This window comes from Melospiza georgiana, chromosome 12 (assembly GCF_028018845.1).
Source record: "Melospiza georgiana isolate bMelGeo1 chromosome 12, bMelGeo1.pri, whole genome shotgun sequence".
Lineage (NCBI taxonomy): Eukaryota > Metazoa > Chordata > Aves > Passeriformes > Passerellidae > Melospiza > Melospiza georgiana.
In genome coordinates, this window is record NC_080441.1 from 12,340,530 (window position 1) to 12,359,487 (window position 18,958).

At 50.3% G+C, this 18,958-nt stretch overlaps 1 protein-coding gene across 1 annotated transcript in view; it reads left to right on the forward strand.

Annotated features, from left to right (window-relative positions):
* The first annotated feature begins 10,197 nt into the window (after window positions 1–10,197).
* Window positions 10,198–18,958, forward strand: part of CD99L2 (CD99 molecule like 2) — a 30,713-nt gene continuing 21,952 nt past the window's right edge. The window contains exon 1 of the mRNA XM_058032546.1: window positions 10,198–10,297. Within this exon, the coding sequence (XP_057888529.1) occupies window positions 10,240–10,297 (58 nt within the window). The 5' untranslated portion in view covers window positions 10,198–10,239. The remainder of the gene's footprint in view (window positions 10,298–18,958) is intronic.

The window sequence follows — 18,958 nt, forward strand, 5'->3', positions numbered from 1 at the left end:
CAGAACCTGCACTGACACCAGTGCCAGTGTTCCAGAGCTGAAAGTGCTGCTGTAATTACACTGTTGTACAAACTCCAGTTTTGGTTGCTCATAACTTCATCTATAATTAATTGTTTAGGCTGAAAATTTCTCCAGCTGGATTCAGCCTCAGGCTAAACTCTCATTTTGGCTGAAGTGGCTTGTGTCTCTCCCAAGAATATATTTAAGGAAAAAAAACCTCTCTTTTGCCCCTGTTAAAAGGGTCTTTCTGTAATTTACTGAGATGTTCTCACAACTCCATGCTTCTAAAAGCAGCACTTTGAAATACTGGCAGACTTGACTGTTGCGAGACTCGTCTCTTCATATTGTCAGGGGGAGAGAAGGATCACAATGTGGCCGTTTTCAGCCTCAGGCTTTAATATATATAAACATGTATAGGTATGTAGATACATACACATACACACATATATTTAACTCAATGCTGAGCAAGCCTGGTGCCCCACCGTGCCAGACACAGCAGTGAGGGGACACACACAGAATCCAGCAGAGACCAAGGACACCTCTGCAGCTCCAGGGCCTGCAGAGCTTTCACTGCAAACGTGCCCTTTGCTGCAGGTTCTCTGGGGTACCAGGCCAGGAGAGAGCTGGGGACAGGTCAAGCTGAGCAGGACACAGACATGACATCTCAGGGAACACAGGAGAAGCAGCTACTGAAATGTGCCTGTGATGAGCCTGGCCACAGAGCAAGGTCTGACCTGCAGGCAGTGAAGGTAACCCTGGGTGCACATGGAGCAGCAAAGACAATGTTCAAAATGTTCAAAAGCAGCTCAGTAAAGAGCTTCTGTCTACTCTGAGAACAGCCAGAGGTGTCTCTATAGAGGGCTATTCTACAGTGAGAGAGAACTGGAGAAAATGAGTATGTGATCACTCATGATAAAGAACACAGCACAGTGCAAGGGGGCTGAATGTAACCTGCATGAACAACCTAAAGCTTCCTTCTTCAGGAATATCTGAAGTTGAAACCTTATGACAGGCTAAAGATGTTGTTCCTGCTTTCAGAGGGGGTGCACACCATGCAGAAAGCACACCTGGCTGCAGAGAACAAACCCTAGAAACACAGGAAGTCTCGAAAAATCTTAACTGAAAAGTGAAAATTACTTAATTAAATTTTTTGCCAATTCAATAGAGTCCAGAGATGTCATTAGGAAAAAGAAACCCCAGCACACATCTGCCTCCAAGCTAAGCAGGCAAGCAAAATGGCCCCACTCTAACTAAGAAATTGAAACACTTTTAGACAGTTCTTACTACTCTGTAAACATGAGTCAGTACAAGTGAAAATGGTGCACAGATGGGCCAGCACACAAGCAACAGAAGTGCCGTGATATTTACAAGGGGGAAAAAAAAAATCTTCCTTTACAAGTGTAAATATACCAGAGAAATCATGGGCTCGCAGCACAAACTGGGCTTTGATGTAGCAAACACTCCACCAGGGACAGCACCAGGAGGAAGAGGCATGGCAGACACTGCATCTGGAAAACAGTAGGCTCAAAGCACTGAGCTCTTCCAAAGAGCCACAACACACACAAACATGCCAGACACAAAGACCATCCCATACTCTTCATGCAAGCAGCAGCAAGGGGCCAAGCACTGAGCCAGGCCATGAGAGATGCTGAGAAGGACAGACTTGTGGTGAGTGTTGGCTCCAACAGCTGGAAAAGAGCGCTGTGACAGCCCCACCAGCACTGCCCACCACACCAGACATGCCACAGCTCAGACACACAAACCAAAGCTGGTGCTGTTCTGCATGGAGCAAGGAAAGCAGCACCTGAAGCACTCTGTCCAGATCTGGGGTCCTCAGCACAGCAAGGACATGGACCTGCTGGAACAGGACCAGAGGGAAAAGGTCCAGAGAGACTTTAAAACATCTTCCTGTACCTAAAGGGGCTACAAGAAAGATGGAGACAAACATTTTACCAGGGGCTGTCGTGATAGGACAAGGGGTAATGGTTTGAACTAGAAGAGTTGACTTTACCTAGATGCAAGGAAAGGTTTTTCCTTTCCTTCCATCTAGTTAAAGTGGGGGTGTAGAAACACTGGCACAGAGAGGTGGGAAATGCTTATCCCTGGAAGCATGCAAGGTCAGGTCGGATGGGGCTGCCAACAACCTGATGTTTAGCCTGAACTACATAACCTTTAAAAGGTACCTTCCAACCCAAATCTTTCTATGATTTTTGGGGCCCCCAGCCTCTCACAGAGCAGCAATAACACAGGGGTTCTTTTTTTTCAGCCTCTCTCAGGTCTCCCCTCAGTGCAAGCTGCTCTGAGTTCACAGTGAGAGCATGGGGCTGAGCTCTCCAGACTAATCACATTCCTCCCCACACGCCTTCCCTTCACCTGTAAAACAGCAGTAACAATATTTACACTTCTGCAGTTGGCTCAAGATGTGGAATGAAAATTTAATTATCATCAGTGCTATTCACCTGCAAGGAACTGCTCCCAGCCTGACCACAGCAGGAGTGAGGAGCCCAGAGTGGAGCTGCAGGAGACAGCACAAATCTCATCCCCGTGGTAAAAAGGTGTGGCAGCTTTGAATGGGAGACAGCTTCCCCATCCCTTATGAACTTGTTTATAGCGAATTATCACAGAATTTTGTAGTGAATTTCCAGTTTGCAGGTCAGGCAGACTGCTGCCATTCAGTGCTCTGCTCACTGACTCTGCAGTGACACGCACACTTGTGTTCTACGGGAAAACCATTTTTGAACAATAAATCTGCCTTTCCAAACCTCTCACCTCCCCTGGGTCCCTCTAACAACTTTTGTGGGTTTGTGCTACATTGTCTCACTCCTGAAGACCTTTTTTTCCCCAGTGTTGCGTGAAAGACCCAAGCACAGCAGGAGAAATTAATTAACAGAGCAGACAGCTATTCTGCCATCAAATGAACAAAATTAAACAGTACCAGAGACTTACACTCATAGTCACCCCTAAGTGTTTCACATGACAACAGCAGGGAAAACACAGTCCAGACTGTTGTTTTAATGTTGATAATATTCCAAAATCCACAGCGCTTACCAATTTCTCAGTGGAAATAAAACCTTTGACACCAGTGGGAATTCTGTCTGGGCATGAAAGCTGCTTGTTGTACTATGATCCAGCAGTAAGAGTCTGTTTTGATTGTCAGATGTTTAGCACCATTCCCTTCGACGCCTGCCCAGAGCACCTGGACTGACAAGCTGAGGACAAAACTTGAACACATCTGTGCACTCACATGCTTTGTGCCAAGGCTTGTGCTGCTGAGGAGCTGGTTCTGCTCTCCACTGCAGGCAGGGTTTATTTATGCTTTGCAATCACCTCCCAGCAGCTGGAGGGCTGTCTGATGTGTCAGCCTGCTCTGCTGCCTTTTTGCATCTCAGCTGCTTTGTTACTGCTCAGATGCTGACCAGGACCGGGCTGCTAATTTCCCCCAAAATCATGAAGATGTTAAGGAATATAGGGGGAGGGAAGGGGAGAAGGAAAGCATTGTAATACAGCAACAGTAAGAGGGAAAAGAGTTAAAATGAAGACAGGAACAAAATTCAAAGGCGCAGGAGTGTAAGACAGCATCACTTCAGGCATGTGTCAAAATAGTGTCAGATTTCTCTCTGTTCATTAAGTCAACAGTTAAACACCCACCAGCTCTGCTTTTTACTAGCCCTGGAATTCTGCTGCACCTGGAGAACCTCTCTGTGGCATCAACAGTAGAAACAACTGGGTTTGTCAGCAGATAATCTCATTCAAGAGTAGGCTGAGTGACCCCTTCCACTCGTGTCACCATGAGGGCCACGAGCAGGGGTCAGATCACAGACCCCAGGTGGTGGAGAGCAGCTCAAGCACAACAGAAACAGTGGGAAATTTTAACAATTTTTCCTAGTTTTAAGTCACATGTAACAGCACTTTATCAAACTCTGGGGACTTATTTGTCCCCAGAGTTTGATAAAAAGAAAATCATCCCTGTAATACTAAATTAAAAGCATCAAATTCGTATCTGTCCAGCTAATGTGGTAGAGATCACCAGCCTGTGGTGAGGAATAGTCCCAGCTAGGGAACATCTCTGCATTCTGAGAAGAATTTTTCCTCTCCAGCACTTGGGGTTCTTAACTCCCTCATTTACAGAAGATTCACAAAGAACGTGACATATGAGTGTCACACGCTGCTTTTCAACAGGACTTTGAAACTGTAACAATATTTGCTATAAAATTACTGCCCTATTATAAAATTGTGTGCTGTGGTTAAAGAAAACCCAAACAACCCACATGCAATAACTTAAGAATAAAATGTTAGTTTCCCTTTTTGTACATAACTTTTATTATACTCATTGGAACTTTTCCATTGCAGGTAGAAGAATGAGTAAACACGCAAACCTTTATTTACAAAAGAGGGTAACATTGTCCAAGGGAGAGTGCATATTAGATTGAGACTGTGGTGATTTTCTAGGACTGTATTTAGATGAAAGAATCTGGAGTTTTTAGTGGTTTTGGCCTCAAAAGCCTTCCCAAGGGACATGTACAATTTAGCTGTGATAAGTCTCCCTTAGGTTTAGGAGCCAAGAAGACAGACTCATCTCTCTTCTGCAAGAGCCAGCATCCAGAACTTGGCAACAACCACACTTTGCTCCCAGGCAGTGTCAGCCCTGAGCTGTACCTGCTCTTTGCCACTTCACCAACCCAGGCACATAAATCAGCCCTGTCCAGTCTGAGGGAAAACCCCACACAGACACCTTGGCTGCCCTGGCACTACCTGTTCTGCACTCCAATTTCCACACTTCTCAGTCCAAATAAGGCTGCTTTATGCACTGTTTTATTACTTCAGGTAATGCTGCACACTCTCAGCAAGCGGGATAAAGACTTTGGTGAAAGCAAGCTTGTTTGTCTGAGGGTTTGGGGGTTTTTCCCGTAAAAAAAAAAAATTCTCCCCGCTTGTAACTATGAACATTCCTCAGCAGTCCTCACCTCAGTCAGCCAAAAATCACATTAGGTCTTTCTGAAAAACTAAGTTCTGTGCAATGAAGTTATTAACTGCTGGGAAAGGCAGAAAAGCTTTTTTACAGCTGTTCATTGATGCACTGAACGTCACCTTACACTCTATAGCCCTTTTGGATTCTGCAGACTTCTGGAGTAGGCTAAGAAAAAACAAAAATCTTGGCCAGAGCAGTTACACTGCTTCTTGAGACATGGGGGTTTTTTTGGGTTCAGGCCTCAGATTCCCAGCCAGCAATTTCTGTCCCTGGTGGAAATTAAAAAAAAAAAAAAAAAAAAAAAAAAAAAAAAAAAAAAAAAAAACAAAGCCCCCAAAACCAAAAAAAAAAAACCAAAAAAAAAACACCAAAAAACAACCCAAACCAAACCACAAAGCCACAAAAAACCAAAACAAAAACTCAAATAAAAACAAACAAGCCCCCCCACAAACCACCACCAAAACAAAACAAAAACCACCCACAGAACACACCAGGTTTGTCTGCTTTTTAGGAATCCAGAGAACAAATACGAGTTCCTAAGGCATTTGCAAGGGATGTGAACTGAGCCCAAAGCCCCAGCAGCCTTCCATGGAAGATCACAGTTATTATTCTGACAAAAGGCAGCAGTGCCTGGCTCCAGACCAGGGTGCTCCCAGACACACAGAGCTGGGGAGTGGGAGAGGAGCAGCCTGGCCATGGCAGCTCCCATGTGGCACCCTGAGAGCCCATCCCCGTGCACATCCAGTCCTGCTCCCACAGAAGGGGACAGCCAGCTCCACCTGATGCTGAAGTCCCCACACTGATGCTTGATTCTGTCCACACAACAGCTTTAATGACTCTCAGAAACTTCACACAGAGACCACAGCTTGTGCTGCTGCCTCAGTTTCAGACAGGTGAACAAACCCCTTGGTTTAACCCACTGGCTGTCATCCTGCAGTCAGTGAGGCCAGAATTAACTTTCTCTGTTTAGCTTATGTTTCAACATTTTTATTCTAAAACTGTACGTGGATGCTTGGGTACCAGCAGGTGAATTTCATTGGTACACAAACCATACGAAGCAGTCCTGCTCTCATCCCTGCAGCAGTACACCACTCCTCACAGCCAGCCTGCTGCTCGGTTTCCTTTCCTCTTTCCCTTTTAAATGGCACAGACAGCCGAGGAAGAGCCAGGCACTCACCTTGACCCAGACTTTCTCAGCAGGAACAACCAGGTTTGAAATGAGAGAAGATGCTTGGCAGGTGCTCCCAGGGGACTGACCAAAAATAACTGCACTCTCCAGTTAACGTCCATCCGAGCACTACTAACATTTCTCCTTTAAGAGTGCGGCTGCAGCATTTGATTTACACAAGGTGAGGCGTTTGTTTGCAGTCCCTGGCAGACCCAGCACACAACGGGGAACAGTCAAACCCAGTTCATTCACCTCTGTAAGGTGCCCGCGCTCTCCACACAGACAAGGCATCTTTTAGGGTGTGATTAACTGTAATTAGGAACCTACCTCTCACCTTTGATTATAGCAGTAGTCTAGACAGCCAGTGTTGGCAGAGAACCGACAAGACTTAAAATTACCTTGTACAAAAATTCCCCAATGCATCGGTTTTGCAAGGAAACAGACCGGAGGCTCTCTGGGAAGAGGGTTACACCGAGCAGCACTCGACACCTGGCAGCAGTGAGGAGCAGGTAAGGCTGTTTCACAGGGAGCTCTCCCCAGCCGTGGCTTCCCCCGGGAGCTCCCCGCACCCAGCCCGGAGCGCCGCGGGCTGAGCGAGCCGGGTCCGGAGCCCCGAGCGGCTCCCGCGCTGGCACCCAGAGCAAAGGCTGCTGCATGTCAGCTCTGGCCCGGCACCAGGGCCGGCAGCGTGGCCAGCCCACTGCTCCGGAAAACCCACTGAAAACTGCTCCTTCCTTCGGCACGGGCGTGCAGCTGGGGAACCCGGGAATATCCATCCTCCGGTCCTGCAGCCGCGGGATGCTGCGTGGGGCAGGCTGCTGGCAGCTCTCACCTGTCTCCTACTACTGCTTGTACCTCTCATCTCCTACTACTGCTTGTACCTCTCATCTCCTACTACTGCTCACAGCTCTCATCTGTCTCCTACTACTGCCTGCAGCTCTCATCTCCCACTACTGCTCGCAGCTCCTACTACTGCTTGCCTTTTTTTTTGTTTTTAAGGAACCTCTTGGATCGTAACTTTAATCAAATCTTTATAAAACAAGGCATCCAGAAAATTTGGCCAAATGCATTCCAGCTTCATTAAAGAATTTAAAAGCTTCCCTCCCCTCCCCTCCAGATTATAATATTTTTTAACTTTAAAAACAAATGTTCTTTTTGAAAATACTGCCATAAAACAGTATCTCAGGCCGGAGATAGACTAAGGTCGAAACATAGTTCAGCCCCTGAAATTACTCACTTTAAATGGTGTATTTTCCATCTCAGATAACGGTGTGGCAATGCTGTGCATTGCTACATGACAGCTCGTTCTGCTTTTAAAACAGCAGCACTTCAGTAGTAGCTAAATTGATGCCTTTTATGGGTCCATCACTTCCCGAGGGTAATTGATTAGCGGCTGTGAGGGGCTCTGAGATATAACATGTTCTGAGCCTGCTAAATTATTTGAATAGACTTAAGAAGGAAAAGATTCAGATTTTTGTGTGATCCAGTATTACCTGTCCCGATCAGCATTTCCCCTTCCCATATTTTGGCTCAGTTACAAAACAAGTGTGCTAAGCCCAGGGAGCAAGAAGAGTTGAACACGACACCGGTTAAAATATAATAGAAAGCGAGTATATTTTTCCACGGAGAGTTTCTCTGATGACTGTTTATTCCGCTGTTTAAAGATTACAGCTTTAATCTCACTCAGGAGCAGAAAACGGAAAGGTCACAGCTCCGAGGAGCTCGGAGCGATCCGCGGGCAGACGGCAGCCGTACAACACGCTGTGCTCCAGGCTCCAGCCTCACAACACATCCTCTGTGCTGCAATTTGGAACCATTTAAACTCAGCTGCCTCAAACACAGCCCGAACCAAGAATAGCCTCGGCTCCCGGGCACAGGTCAGGCGATGCTGAGTCACTTGCTGGCCGGGGCCCAGGCTTTCCAGCTGCCTTGGGCTCGGCCTCCTTAAAGACACAACTTGTGCCTGCCGCACGCAGCCCAGCTCCAGCTGGGCACGGCCAGCCAGGGCTGGCACCCCTGGATGCCGGGGCTTGGGCCAGATGCTCGATTCCAATACGAAATCCTGGTTCGTGCCGCCCTGTTTCCCTCCAGCTCCGGAGCGCAGCGCTGCTGCTGCCTTCCTGCCCATTCAAAGCTACATTCATACATCTCTTTGTAATTATGAATCAACTCCCAGGCATCGGTGCACACCCCAGGCTCACACAGAACGGCAAACAATGTACTGTCACGGGTTGCATCAGCTGCACGATGCTCTCTCATGCCTTCAGGCTTGCTAAAGCTGATCCAACGCTAATATAATAATAGCCTTTTTACCCGCCTCCTCCCCCAACAATTACCGGAGGCTTGGAAAGCCATTGAAATGCAAATAGCACACGGAGAGGTTATTGGGAACCAGGCTGGGAAGGTACAAATGCTGTCCCGCTAGTTTCCTTTAGTTTGACACGTAACGGGACTGTAGTCCTGAATTTCTCTTTGTATAAACAGGGAGAGAGACGCAATATCGTGGATGTACAGACGGCCAAGTGTAGGAGCTGAAGTGCATCTTCTCCAGCACGGCTTCTCTTATCTGGGAGCCCTGTTACCCCCCTCGGGTGCTGCAGGAGCAGAGAACCGCACAGCACACGAGTCTGTAGCTCCGGTAATACCAGCGTGCCCAACCACACAAACTCACAGAAACGCGCGCAGTGTGGGTGTGAAAGATCTTGCCCCCACAAGGCAAGGCACAGTGGAGCCTGCAGTTTGCTCTGTGCCCAGATGAAAGTCAGAAATCCTGTTATCCCACCGCATCCTTCAGCCCAAGCGCTTCTACAGGGGCCTGGACCCCCTCCCTGCCCCCCGCCCCATTAGGGTCTGTTTGCCTGCTGTCTTTTCAGGTAATGTTTCCACCGAGGACAACAAAAGGGCTTTCTGGACCCAAGGCGGTCCTGACACTCGGCTGGAGCAGCCGCGAACAGCAGCGTGTACCATGCTGGGAGGTGACATGGGACTACGATGACCCAGACACATCTTCAGCCTCTCAGTCCCCAGTAAAGCTTCAGGAATACCTCCTAAAAATAGGCTGCATCCTCATCCCCTTTTCTGCAGCAAAATAGCCTATAAATATCACAAAGAAGATGTTCACCCTATTATAAACAAATTCCTACCCCCGTTCAAAAGAGCCATAGAGAAGAGGGTCCAGCAGCCGGCGCACAAGGAGTAACTTGTTTCCTTCGGCGAGAAGGCGGCTGAGGCAAATCTACGGGCAGTTTGCAGCTACTCAAGCGCAGTTATTAACGCGCCAGAGCCCACACAGCTGGGGGTGATGGCTAAAGGGTCAGTGGGAGGGGTAGCCTGAACCCAGGGGAATCTTCTTGCCAAGGTAGTGAAAAGCACGGCCACTGGTCATCTCTGGGGGGCACGGGAGCTTTCAGCCCTGGAGGTTTTCACAGGTGGCTGTGGCTGATGTAACCTGGTGTCCATGGGTCCCGCTCCGATGGGGCCTTTGGGCTGGAGACCTCCAGAGGTCGCTTCCAGCCAACAATTCCATAGCTCCGTAACCTCCACGTGAAACACCTGGCATTAAAGGGTGAAACTGCGGCAGCTCCTTCCCCTGTACTTCTGTACTGTCCCCGGCGCAGGGCACAGCTCCCAGCCGCGCCACCGCCCCGTCCCAGCGGGAACGCGCGGCCGTCCGTGCCCGGGGCTGCGGGCACACGGGGCTCCCCCGGTGCCGGGACTGACAGCGGCTGTCCCAAACCCTCCCTCGTTCCCTGCGCGTCCCCCAGCGCTGTTTGCCGCCCGCCTCTCCCCGCTCGGGCGAGCAGATGCGGCACTGATGCCGATGCGGCGGAAGGATGCGCGCCGGGGCCGCGCTTTCGGCAAAGGGCGGCGGGTGCCGGCACTCGGCCGTGCTCCGGGGCCCGCGGGTCTCCGGCAGACACCCCCCGAGTCCCCTGCACACAGCCCTGGGCCGCGCGGGGCCGGGCGGGGGCGCGGCCCGGCGGGGAGGGCGGGGGGCGGTGGCGCCGCGCAGCGCCCGCCCCTCACGGCCGCCCCTCACGGCCGCGTCCCGCCCCGGCGGAGTCGGGAGCCGAGCCCGCGGCAGACGCAGCCGTGCCGCGCCATGGCCGGCCGCCGCCTCCTGGGGCTGCTGCTGGCCTTCGCCGCGCTGCTGGGCGCAGGTAGGGCGGCCGGGCCGGGCCGGGCTGGGCGCGGCGGGAGGGGGCGGCCCGGGGGACAGGGCCCGGGGCGCGGGGAGCTGTGCGCATGATCGCGGCACGGGGCTCGGCCCAGGAACGGCGGAGCCCGGCCGGGGTCACCCCGCGGGATGCTGCCCCTGAGGGATGCTGTCCGCCAGGGATGCAGGCGGTGCGGCCCCCTCCCTCGCCGTGGCGGCTTCTCGGGCTGGATGTTCCCCCGGTAGCACGGAGCCTGCCCCGGGGGGTCTCACGGGGCCGGAGGGACGCTCCCCGTGGAGAGGCCCCGGCTGGGAGGGTGCAGCCCCGGGATCGCCCCGGGAAGGGGGCTGCCCCCTTCGGGCCCCACCCTGCGCAGAGCGCCCCGAGCCCGCAGCGATGGCGGGGTGCCAGCCGGTGCATCAGGCCGGGCCGCAGACCGTCCCTGTCCCCCTCCTTCTGCCGCCCCCACCCTGGGCTCTGCCCGGCCCCTGCCCCGGCTCCCTCGCTGCCCGCGGGGCCGGGCCCGCAGCCGTGCCCGCAGGTGGGGCGGCTCCAGCCTGCCTGAGGTGACAGTGACAGCGCTGCCGACGGACGCATCGCGGCTGCCTTCGGGTGACAGTGTGACAGCGGTGCTTAGGAAGTGCCATGCCGCAGGTATAATGCTCTGGAGCAGCCTGGGGCTCAGTTAATCCTAAACAGAGGTAGCCATGGAGTCACCGCCAAAGGAGTTTGGGTTTGTCTGTCTGCTCGCTGAGCTGCTGGATTAGAGGATTCTCTGTGTGACCCAAATTTGTCGGGCTGCTGGTTGTATTCTCACTCTTTTTTTTGTCCCGCTGTTATTTCTGCAGATCAGAACAGTCTAACCCAGAAATCGTTCCCAGCTAAGCAGCAACTAGGAAGGAAAAAATGGAATACTGTTTTTAGGAGAGTAGGAAGGAAGAAATTAAAATCAATGCGAAGTTTACCGCAACTCTTTGTCTCCTTAAAAAAACTCAACAGTACTTTTAAAAAGCTGTGTGTTTGAATTCAAAAGAAACGTCCTTCTAATGATTATACAGAGGAAATATACAAGAATTATGTAAAAAACCTCAGGAAAGTTTTTCTAAACAAAATCTGCTATTAACCAGGAGGCACCCGACAAGCACAGACTGGTTAGAAGATAACAGCATCAAAGCAGATAGTGAATTGAAACCCAAGGAGCTCTTCCTGTTGGAATAGATTAGGTTTTCCATGAGTCAGCCTGGAATTAGTTTGTTTGCATTTGGCACCTACCTGTTTGAGCACCTGGAATGGTAACAGTGTGGTACAGAGTTGGTTATGCTGACCAGGTTAGCGGCTGCATTTTTAATTGATGGATTTCAGTTTGACAGGCTGAGCTGAGACAGTGCATAAAATCTTGATTTTGTGTTAAAAAAAAATCTGGTTAGTCAGTACTAAAGCTATTTGCATTTTGTGTTTTTCGCAATGTGGGTAAACAAAAATGCTGTTTTGGAGCTCTTGGGCTGCAGAGTCCAGCTCTTAAATATCCTTGGCTGTGTTCGTATCAGAATAAATTTCACTGAAACATTCATAAATCATTCCTGCCAGCGTGAGGCTTCACAGGTAATTGAACAGCATTAAGTTTGTCTCCTCTCTGAACTGTTTTAAATTGCCTCTCCGTGGCAATCACTGTGCCAGGGGGAGTTCCCTGCTCCTGGCTCCCGTCCCGTGCAGAGCCTCGCCACACGGGGCACAGCGAGCCGGGCTGCCGGTGTGCAGCACAGCCTTTCCCGGGCCTCTGCTCCCTCCCCCGGCTATCCCAGCCCGTGCATGGGTGCCTGCTCCTCCCTCCCTCCCTCCCTCTCTCGCAGATGTGTTGGAACAGCCTTGCAGCACCCTGAGAGAGCCCTGGGAGCCCTTCCCCACCTGAGCACAGCCTCCCTGGCATCCTGCCGTGCCCACGGCAAGGTAACAGGTGGTGCCAAGGCAGTGGTTTCCCAGGCAGGGCATTCTCTGCCATTCCTTCAGAGCAGCAGCAACAGAAATCACGCTCTGCATTGCCTCTGTTCCCCAGCAGGTTGTTGGGTTTTTTTGGCTTCTTGTTCTGAAATAGCTACTCCAGTAGTGCTGAAGGCAGGCTGTGGGCAGCTCAGTCTCTTGGAAGCTGAGAGATTTACAAATTACCAAGAACTAAGAATAACAAACAACAAAATCGGTACCTAGTGTGATTCTTGCAACCGTGGTCCACCTGCACTACTGACACAAGACTGATGTGTGTGCTGTCTGTGACTGTCCAGTAAAGCAGGAGCAAACTTGACTTTTAAATTGGAAAAAAATGGGTTTGGGTTTCTCTTTGATCACGTTCTAGTGCATTTCCCTTCATTGATGGCTGTGTGCTTCAGTGCCCTGTCTGGGCTGTCAGACACAGCTGTGCCACATCTGTCTGTGCCTCCAAGCTGCCTCTGCCCACAGCCTCTGCCTGTGGCTGCAGTGCTGGAAACAGGCACTGCTTGTAGGGCCCCAGCCCTTTTGCCAGTGCTGCTAAACTCTGCCCTGTTCCCAGGGTGTTGGTAGCAGAAGCATTAAAGTATTTTGAGGTAGTGGAGAAAACCAAACACCCTGCAAGGCCTATTGGCTGTAGCCAGAGCAGGCATTCCCCATGCCAGCACCTTGCATGGTGCTTTAAATTCACAGATCCGTGACTTTTTTCCAGAACGTAGTTATGTTTCATGTTTATGAGTCATCCAGGGATAACCACATGCTTCTGGAAAACAATAAGAGACGAGCAAGAAACTTACCAGAATTGTTGTTTTCCCCTCTCCTGTCCTCAGCCTCATAAGCCAGTACAGTTTTCTTTGAAAGCTGGCAACTTCGACATCTGAGGGCTTGTTGGAGGGAGCACAAAGTAGAAGGCAGAAGGGCCATGGGCAGGTTTTGTGCTTTACCTTTTGTAAGAAAAGGCTGAAGAAAACCTTCACTCTCCAAGCTGCGGTTAGCCACCTCAGCATGACAGGCTGTGTTGTCACTCGTGTTTTCATCAGCAGCATCTCACAAATCACTTCCCCCCCGAGTGTGGCTACAGCCCCCAGCAGCAATCACAGTAATTGCTGAAATCTGAGGGCAGTATCAGACGGTGCAGTGCAGAAGGCAGTGTCACACAGTGCAGAAGGCAGTGTCACACGGTGCAGAAAGCAGTGTCACACAGTGCACTTAGCTCGGTGTAACTGTGGCACAGATGGCCGCAGTCCCTGCACCCCTCCACACCAACAGAGGGCATGGGCAAAGCAGGAAGGAGCCATCTCTTTTCCTGGTGTTTTCAGCTGTCTGGACTCTCTTTTGCACTGGGCAGCTGTGGATGCAGCTGGCAGAACAGGGGTGCCAGTGCCAGGTGACCCCATGTCTCTGTGCCCCATCACTTGCTAGGATCACTCACCATGGATGCTCCAGAAGGGATGCAGGGAGGAATTATTTGGAGTACAACAGGAAAGCTGGGTTTGGCATTGTTGTAGAAACTAAAGGTGATAGCAGCATTGTATAAAGCTCCTAAAAATCTTTCTTATAATACATTATTGTGTTATTAAAGTTATAATTACCAGGTATCAGTGGCAAGTCAAAGTAATACATTTAAAGAATAATTTTTACTTAGGTAATGTCTTCAGTGTGTATGACAAAGGAGGAGAAGCCAAATTGGTTTTCTTACAAATTATCTCTCATCTTTGAACACATATGCATTAATTAAATGTGCCATGCTCAGATATTTATGTACATAACTGTGGAAATAATTAATTTCCATGGTTCTACTTGTATTAAGTTTTTTTTTCTTCTACCAGCCTAGTGATAAACATGCTTGGAAATTGCTGTTTAACTCTTGAGGGTTTTTTTCCCCCTCCACAAAAATGTGATTTTTTTTTCTTACATCTGTTGCAAGCGTTTCAGCCCTTAGAGCACATAAAACAGAAGTGTCTATTGATCTCCTGAGCTGACTAGAATAAACCTTTAAAACTACTAGGTTTAAATCCAGATTTGTTTTCTTCTTGGAGGAATATCTCCTGGAGGTTTAAGGCATTAACTTTACAATTAACTAAAGGAAAAATTGGGGTTTTATTAGACATTGCCTCTGAAGCCACTCTAACAACAAAACATATGCTTAATAAACTACATAACACTGATGGCAAAGAGAAAAGCTTTGCAATAATTCCTTTGTAAGCTGGTTGATACAATTCACAATCAGGGGAAGCGCTCAGATAGAGGAAAGCTGGAGAAGATGAACGTGGCACATCAAAATGTAGAACATGAAAGGACTTTGAAAGGGAAACTTCAAAGTTGTGGATCCAGATGCTGGAATCACTAGCTGTGATTTAGGATGTGAGCACAGGAACGTGACTGCTGAGGGAACAATGTTTTTGAGAAGGAAGCAGAGTCCTGATACAAGCCATGGCACAGAGAGAGGTGAGCGCTGCCTCTGCACTCACAGGGATTTCAGTGGAGCTGCTCAGGGTCAGCTCTGGGTTTGATCTTCTGAGAGCTCAGCCTGCTGCTGTGATGGGGGTGAAGTTAATGCTAATGCATATTTATCAAACTGCCTTGCAGTCACTCCAAAATCCTTTTCCTTTGCTTTTCAGTCTTGTCTAGGAAAACCAGAAACTTATTTTGGGAGGAGAGCTGGGGCCACAGGCAGAGAGCTGATGCTGAGTGTGAGCTCTGTTTCCCAGGCACATGAGCAGCATCTCCAGGGAAGGAGATGGCCAGGTTGCTGTAGGGTCTGGTGTGATCCCCACATACATGTGTAAAAAACCAAAGCAAGTGAGACCAGAGGCGTTGCAAGATTTTGGAGATGGTGGCTCAGACAGGGAGGAGGGACCCTGAGAACAGCAGCATTCTGCTGTTGGAAGGCTCTGCAGGCTGGTGCAGGGTTGTCTCCAGCAAACAAGTGCTGGGGAAAGAGAGCTGCACAGAATTTTGCTTACCCTTTGAAATGCTCTCTTTGCCCATGCACAGAGAAATCTGGGTGAAAAGAACTTGCCAAAGTTGGAATAATCTTACTGAAATCCTGCTTCAGAAGATCATGCTGCAGGTTGGTTGTTCAGGGGTAACTGCAGCTCTGGCTCTGGGAGAGTAGAAGGCAAAAGCTAAACAAGGAGAAGAGGTTTTCAGCCCCAGCTGAGGATGGCAAAAGAGGTGCTTGTGCTGCAGAACAGATGTTAGATAGCTGATGAGATGTTGAGCAGCACATCAGTCTGTGTCCCTAAAGCTTTGTCTGCAGGCAGAAGCGTTCTTGTAGGGGTAGGAACTTGGGGAATGCCTGATCTCTGTATGAACTTACTGTGGGCTGAACTTGAGCAGCTTGGTGGGACATCTCTGTGGTGACCAGACACCTCCAATCAGGTGTTCCTGCTACTGCAGGACGTGGGTCATCTTTCCAGGCACTAAAATCTGAGTGAAAATCATGCCAGGCTAATGCAGACTCATTTAGAGTAAAACCTCCCCAGGTCCCCTCCTGCCATCTGGAACACAGCCTTCCTCTCGGAGCTTTGCTGAGCTTCCACTACAGAGCCTGTACAAGTAGAAAGACTCAGAATTGGTGCAACTTCACCCTGGCACATTTTCTCACCCTGGAAGTTCTTTTGGCCAGAAAATCACAGAATCAATTAGGTCAGAAAAGACCTGTGAGGTCCTTGAGTCCAACCTGTGACCAACAGTCACCATGTCAGCCACACAGTGGCACCGAGTGCCACATCCAGTCTCTTAAACATCTCCAGGGACAGTGCTTCCACCATCTCCTTGGGCAATCCATCCCAATGTTTCATCACCCTTTCAGTGAAGAAATTCCTCCTAAAGTGCAACCTAAAATCACCATGCAGCCTTATGCCAATGCAGTGCTGGGCAGAAGAGGTTGCACCCCCCCAAAATCAACCATCCCATCCCATCCCATCCCATCCCATCCCATCCCATCCCATCCCATCCCATCCCATCCCGTGTTCTGTTTCCAGCTGCTGCCAGCCTGCTCTGAGCCCCTGCTTTGTGACCCAGCCACAGTCTGGCTTCAGCCCCAGGTGCTTCCCCTGGGGTGGGTGTTCAGCCTGGCCCCACTCACCAGGCCCAGCTACTGCTGCTGGTGCCATCCCTTGCCCTGTGCAGACACTGAGCCCATGGCATGCAGTTCTGTGTAATTATTTGAGGAGACTGGAATGTGTTATTTCCAACCAGCACCTCCCCACCGCAGGACAGCACTGAGCCTTGACCTCATTATGCTTTTAAAAACACCCACAGATCCCAAACATGTCTTTCACCATGTGTAGAAAATAGAGCATTTTAAAGTGAGGTTAAACATATATTTGAAAAGAGAGTGTATTCCTTCTTTTTTGTAATGATGGTCTTAACTGAGTGAATTATTTATGCTTTCATAGAGAAAATCTTAGAACCACAACAGCTTGCAGACAGTTGGGTTTGCAAGTGTTGGTGCTATTTCCTCTCCAAGTAGGGTCAGAGAGAGCAAGAGACCTGTTGCTGGACTTCTCTTTGAACTCACTGAGCATGGTTTTATGTTTAAATTCTTTCATGCCACATGAATAGCACAGAGTGCTCTGTTTATACAGCAGCTGGTCCCCAGGTGATGGGGATGCAGCTTGTGCTGGGCATGGGAAGCAGCAGAAGCTGGATACACACCCCAAACTCCCCTTTGCAGAGCCTTCTCCAGAGCCCTGTGTGAAAGCAAGGAGCAAACTCACCTTATTGAGGAGAGGCTGTTGGGAAAGGCCGGGGATGTGGCACAGCTTCCCTCGCTGTGGGTGAGCCGGGGGGGGGTGGTCTCACAGCTGCCGCTGGGCGGTGAAAAATCACCGTCAGCTCCGGCAGCACCTGCTCAGAACCATCTCCTGCAGGTCTCTGTTGGTGCTGCCTCCTTGCAGGGTGCAGCCCCGCCCTGCTGTCTCTCCGTGCTGTGCCTGCCGTGGCAGCCCCGCCCGGATCGGGGATGCTCCCGGAGCCCAGCGGGTGCGGGCAGCGGCAGCACGGGCTGGGCGATCAGCCCTCCCTCCCTCCCGACCCGAACATGCCCGTTTGCAGGCAGGGGCTGTGGGGAGGCGGCGACAGCAGTGGCCAGGCGGGAGCCCTGCGGTGACACCGCGGACAGATGCTCTCAGCCACAGGGGCAAACTGAGCCCCCCGTGCTCTCCCAGAGCCCTGCTCCATCTGTCAGCATTACCCGAGTCTTCCTCCCGCTGCTGCTCTGCTTCTGATTTTAAATAGCACAGTATGACAGGAGCATCACACCCCAGGTGATGAACCAGCATTTTTACTGTGTAATTCCCTATTTACCTACTTTTAACTACAGCACCTCCTCTTGATCTTTATCTGATGAGAGCAATCTTTTTCCACCGGGAATCAGGTGAAAAGCATTTCATCTCCTGCTTCAGTTTCTTTGGGCTCCTGCATCACTGACTTTGTCATCAGTTGTTTCTGCACTGAGTTATGAGCAAAACGCTTTCATGCCACAATTTGTTGTTTGGTTGATGAGCAGGCAATAGACAAATTCCCAGCCATTAGTTAATGTGTAAGTAAAATCTTATGGCTAATGTGAATGTACATTGTGATCTTTCGGGGTGGACAGCAGCAGGAGAACATGGAAGCAGCTGTGGTGGTGTAACCCCAGCTGGCAGCTCAGCCCCACACAGCCATTTGCTCACTCCCCCCACGATGGGGGACAGAACTGGAAGGGTAAAAGTGAGAAAACTCCTGGTTTGGGATAAATGCAGTTTAGCAGGTGAGGCAAACCAGGGGCCTCAGTGCCCGCTCCCCATGGCAGGCAGGGGCTCAGCCATGCCCAGCCCAGCAGGGCTCCATCACCTGTGACAGTGACTGGGGAAGGCAAACACCATCACTGCAAACGTCCCCCCTTCCTCCTCCTGCCCAGGTTTCCATGCTGAGCTGGTGCCATATTATGGGATATCCCTGGCTCAGCTGGGGGCAGCTGTCCTGGCTGTGTCCCCTCCCAGCTCCTTGGGAGCCTCTTGCTGGTGGGGTGGATGAGGAGCAGGAAAGCCCTTGGCTCTTTCCTGCTCCTCATCAGGATGGGGGTGCAGCCCACCCTCCAGTTTGTCCACACCAGAGACCTGCACACAGCATCTGTGGGGACAAACCTGAGCCCAGGGTGACACTGTTGGTTTTTTTCATCACTGGAAAGTCATCTTTAACCATTCATCCTGTGCAGTTGGTTCAGTGCTAATTTCCCCTTGACCTCTTCTGAAGTGGTTGGGGTGTGGGAATAAAATAATGATGCTGTCCACATCCTTTCCCCTTTAGGTATACACCTTGTTCTTCCTTTAAAAATCCCCAAACAAACAGCAAGAACGTGGAAAGGAAAACCAGCTCCCTTTCTTATATACCTTTAAGTTATTAAAGGTTATACCTGGGGCATTTTCCCAGAGAGGGTCAGAAATTTGCAGAGCTCCTGTGAGGTCTGGGACAGGCTGAACTCTTCCTGCCCTCCCCTAATCCTTGGCTGCAGTGTCCTGGTACCCACTCCAGGCACAGAAAGTTGGGCATCACCCCATCCTCAGCACAGCTACAGAGCTGGGCTCAGGCATGCCCAGAAGGGGAGGAACCTTAAATATATCTGCTCTGAACCTTTCAGCCTTTTGCTCCGGGTGCAATTGATTTGGGGCTAATTGAAAGCAGGTTTTGGCA